Genomic DNA, 1,700 nt, shown 5'->3' on the forward strand with positions numbered 1-1,700 from the left:
TCTCTGTCAGATTAGAGCACATATTTTTATCAATTTCAAAGGCTTTGCTGCCAGTACGCCCAGTGTGCTAATCATTCTAAATAACAGATCCAGTCGATTCACATCTTATGAGACAAAATTAAAGCTTCTTGAAAAATTGAAAGTATTTCTGTTTGAAAAATCTTTAGTTTCTAATTTATAAGGAAGACTTGAAGAGGTCTATCTCAGATATGTATCATTCTGTAATTTAAAATACCAAATATTAACATCTGAATAGCTGATGTGAGCATAAGAACTTTCTGGGTCAGAGCACTGAAATCAGATTTGGTTAAAATTTTGGCTTTGCCACATTAGTGGCACCTGGATGGCTTATTGCCGATGGTGATGACCTGGCCATTGGGCAGCTCTAGCTCTTCTCCAGGGAGGAGGAAGATGCGGCCGTGGCCATCTCCTTCTCGAAGTCCAGGGTGATGTAGCACAGCTTCTCCCTGATGTGGGGCATGATCTCCCGCTGGGCCGAGGTGGTGAAGCTGTAGCCACGCTCGGTGAGGATCTTCATGAGGTAGCCTGTCAGGTCCCTGCCAGCCAGGTCCAGATGCAGGATGGCATGTGGGAGGGCGTAGCCCACGTAGATGGGCACCGTGTGGGTGACCCCATCTCCAGAGTCCCTGACAATGCCACTGGTGCGCCCAGAGGCGTAGAGGGATAGCACGGGCTGGATGGCCACATACATGGCCGGGGTGTTGAAGGTCTCAAACATGATCTGAGTCATCTTCTCTCTGTTGGCCTTGGGGTTCGGGCAGGCCTCGATCAGCAGCACTGGGTGCTCCTCCAGGGCCACGCACAGCTCATTGTAGAAGGTGTGGTCCCAGATCTTCTCCATGTCGTCCCAGTTGGTGACGATGCCATGCTCAATGGGGTACTTCAGGGTCAGGATGCCGGCTTGCTCTGGGCCTTGTCGCCCACGTAGGAGTCCTTCTGGCCCATGCCCACCATCACGCTCTTATGCCGGGGGTGCCCGATGATAGAGGGAAACACAGCTTGGGGGGCATCGTCCCCAGCAAAGCCAGCTTTGCACATGCTGGAGCCATTGTCAATGGCAAGCGTGGCGATCTCTTCTTCCATCGTGACTGGTGGAGGAGTGGGGCAGCAGAGCAGCAGGATAACACGGTGAACAAGCTGGCGGGGGCGACTGAGCTTGAACATCCTTTCAAAAGAGAAAACGATAGTCTTAGATGTTTTCCTGGAAAATTCTACCAAATATCTTAGAAAGAAATTATACCAATACCCTGTAATCTCTTCCAGAAAATAGAAGCAGAGGGAATACTTCTGAACTCATTCTATGAAGCCAGCATTACCCTAATACCAAAAAAACCAGAGACATTACAAGAAAATAAAATTATGAACCAATATCTCTCACGAACAGAGACACAAAACTCCTCAAGAAATATTAGCAAAATAAATCCAACGATGTATAAAAGCAACTATAAATCATGGCCACATGGTATTTATTCTGAGTATGTAAGGCTGGTTTGATACCAAAAATCAATTAATTCATCATATCAGCCGGCTAAGAAGAAAAATTATAATACTGATAGATGCAGAAAAAGCATTTGGCAAAATTCAAAACCAATTTATGATAAAACCTCTCAGAAAAGTAGGAGTAGAGAACTTCTTCAATTTGATAAAGAACATCACCAAAAAATATCCAGCTAACATTA

At 45.8% G+C, this 1,700-nt stretch overlaps 1 protein-coding gene across 1 annotated transcript; it reads right to left on the reverse strand.

The window, feature by feature from the left end:
• Nucleotides 1-385: 385 nt before the first annotated feature.
• Nucleotides 386-1,119, reverse strand: LOC469722 (actin-like). The gene is given in 2 exon segments (XM_016941580.3): nucleotides 386-921; nucleotides 924-1,119. Coding segments are annotated over 2 exon segments (717 nt in total). The 5' UTR covers nucleotides 1,105-1,119.
• Nucleotides 1,120-1,700: the final 581 nt, after the last annotated feature.

The sequence above is a fragment of the Pan troglodytes genome, chromosome 1 (genome assembly GCF_028858775.2).
Source record: "Pan troglodytes isolate AG18354 chromosome 1, NHGRI_mPanTro3-v2.0_pri, whole genome shotgun sequence".
NCBI classification, from domain to species: Eukaryota; Metazoa; Chordata; class Mammalia; order Primates; family Hominidae; genus Pan; species Pan troglodytes.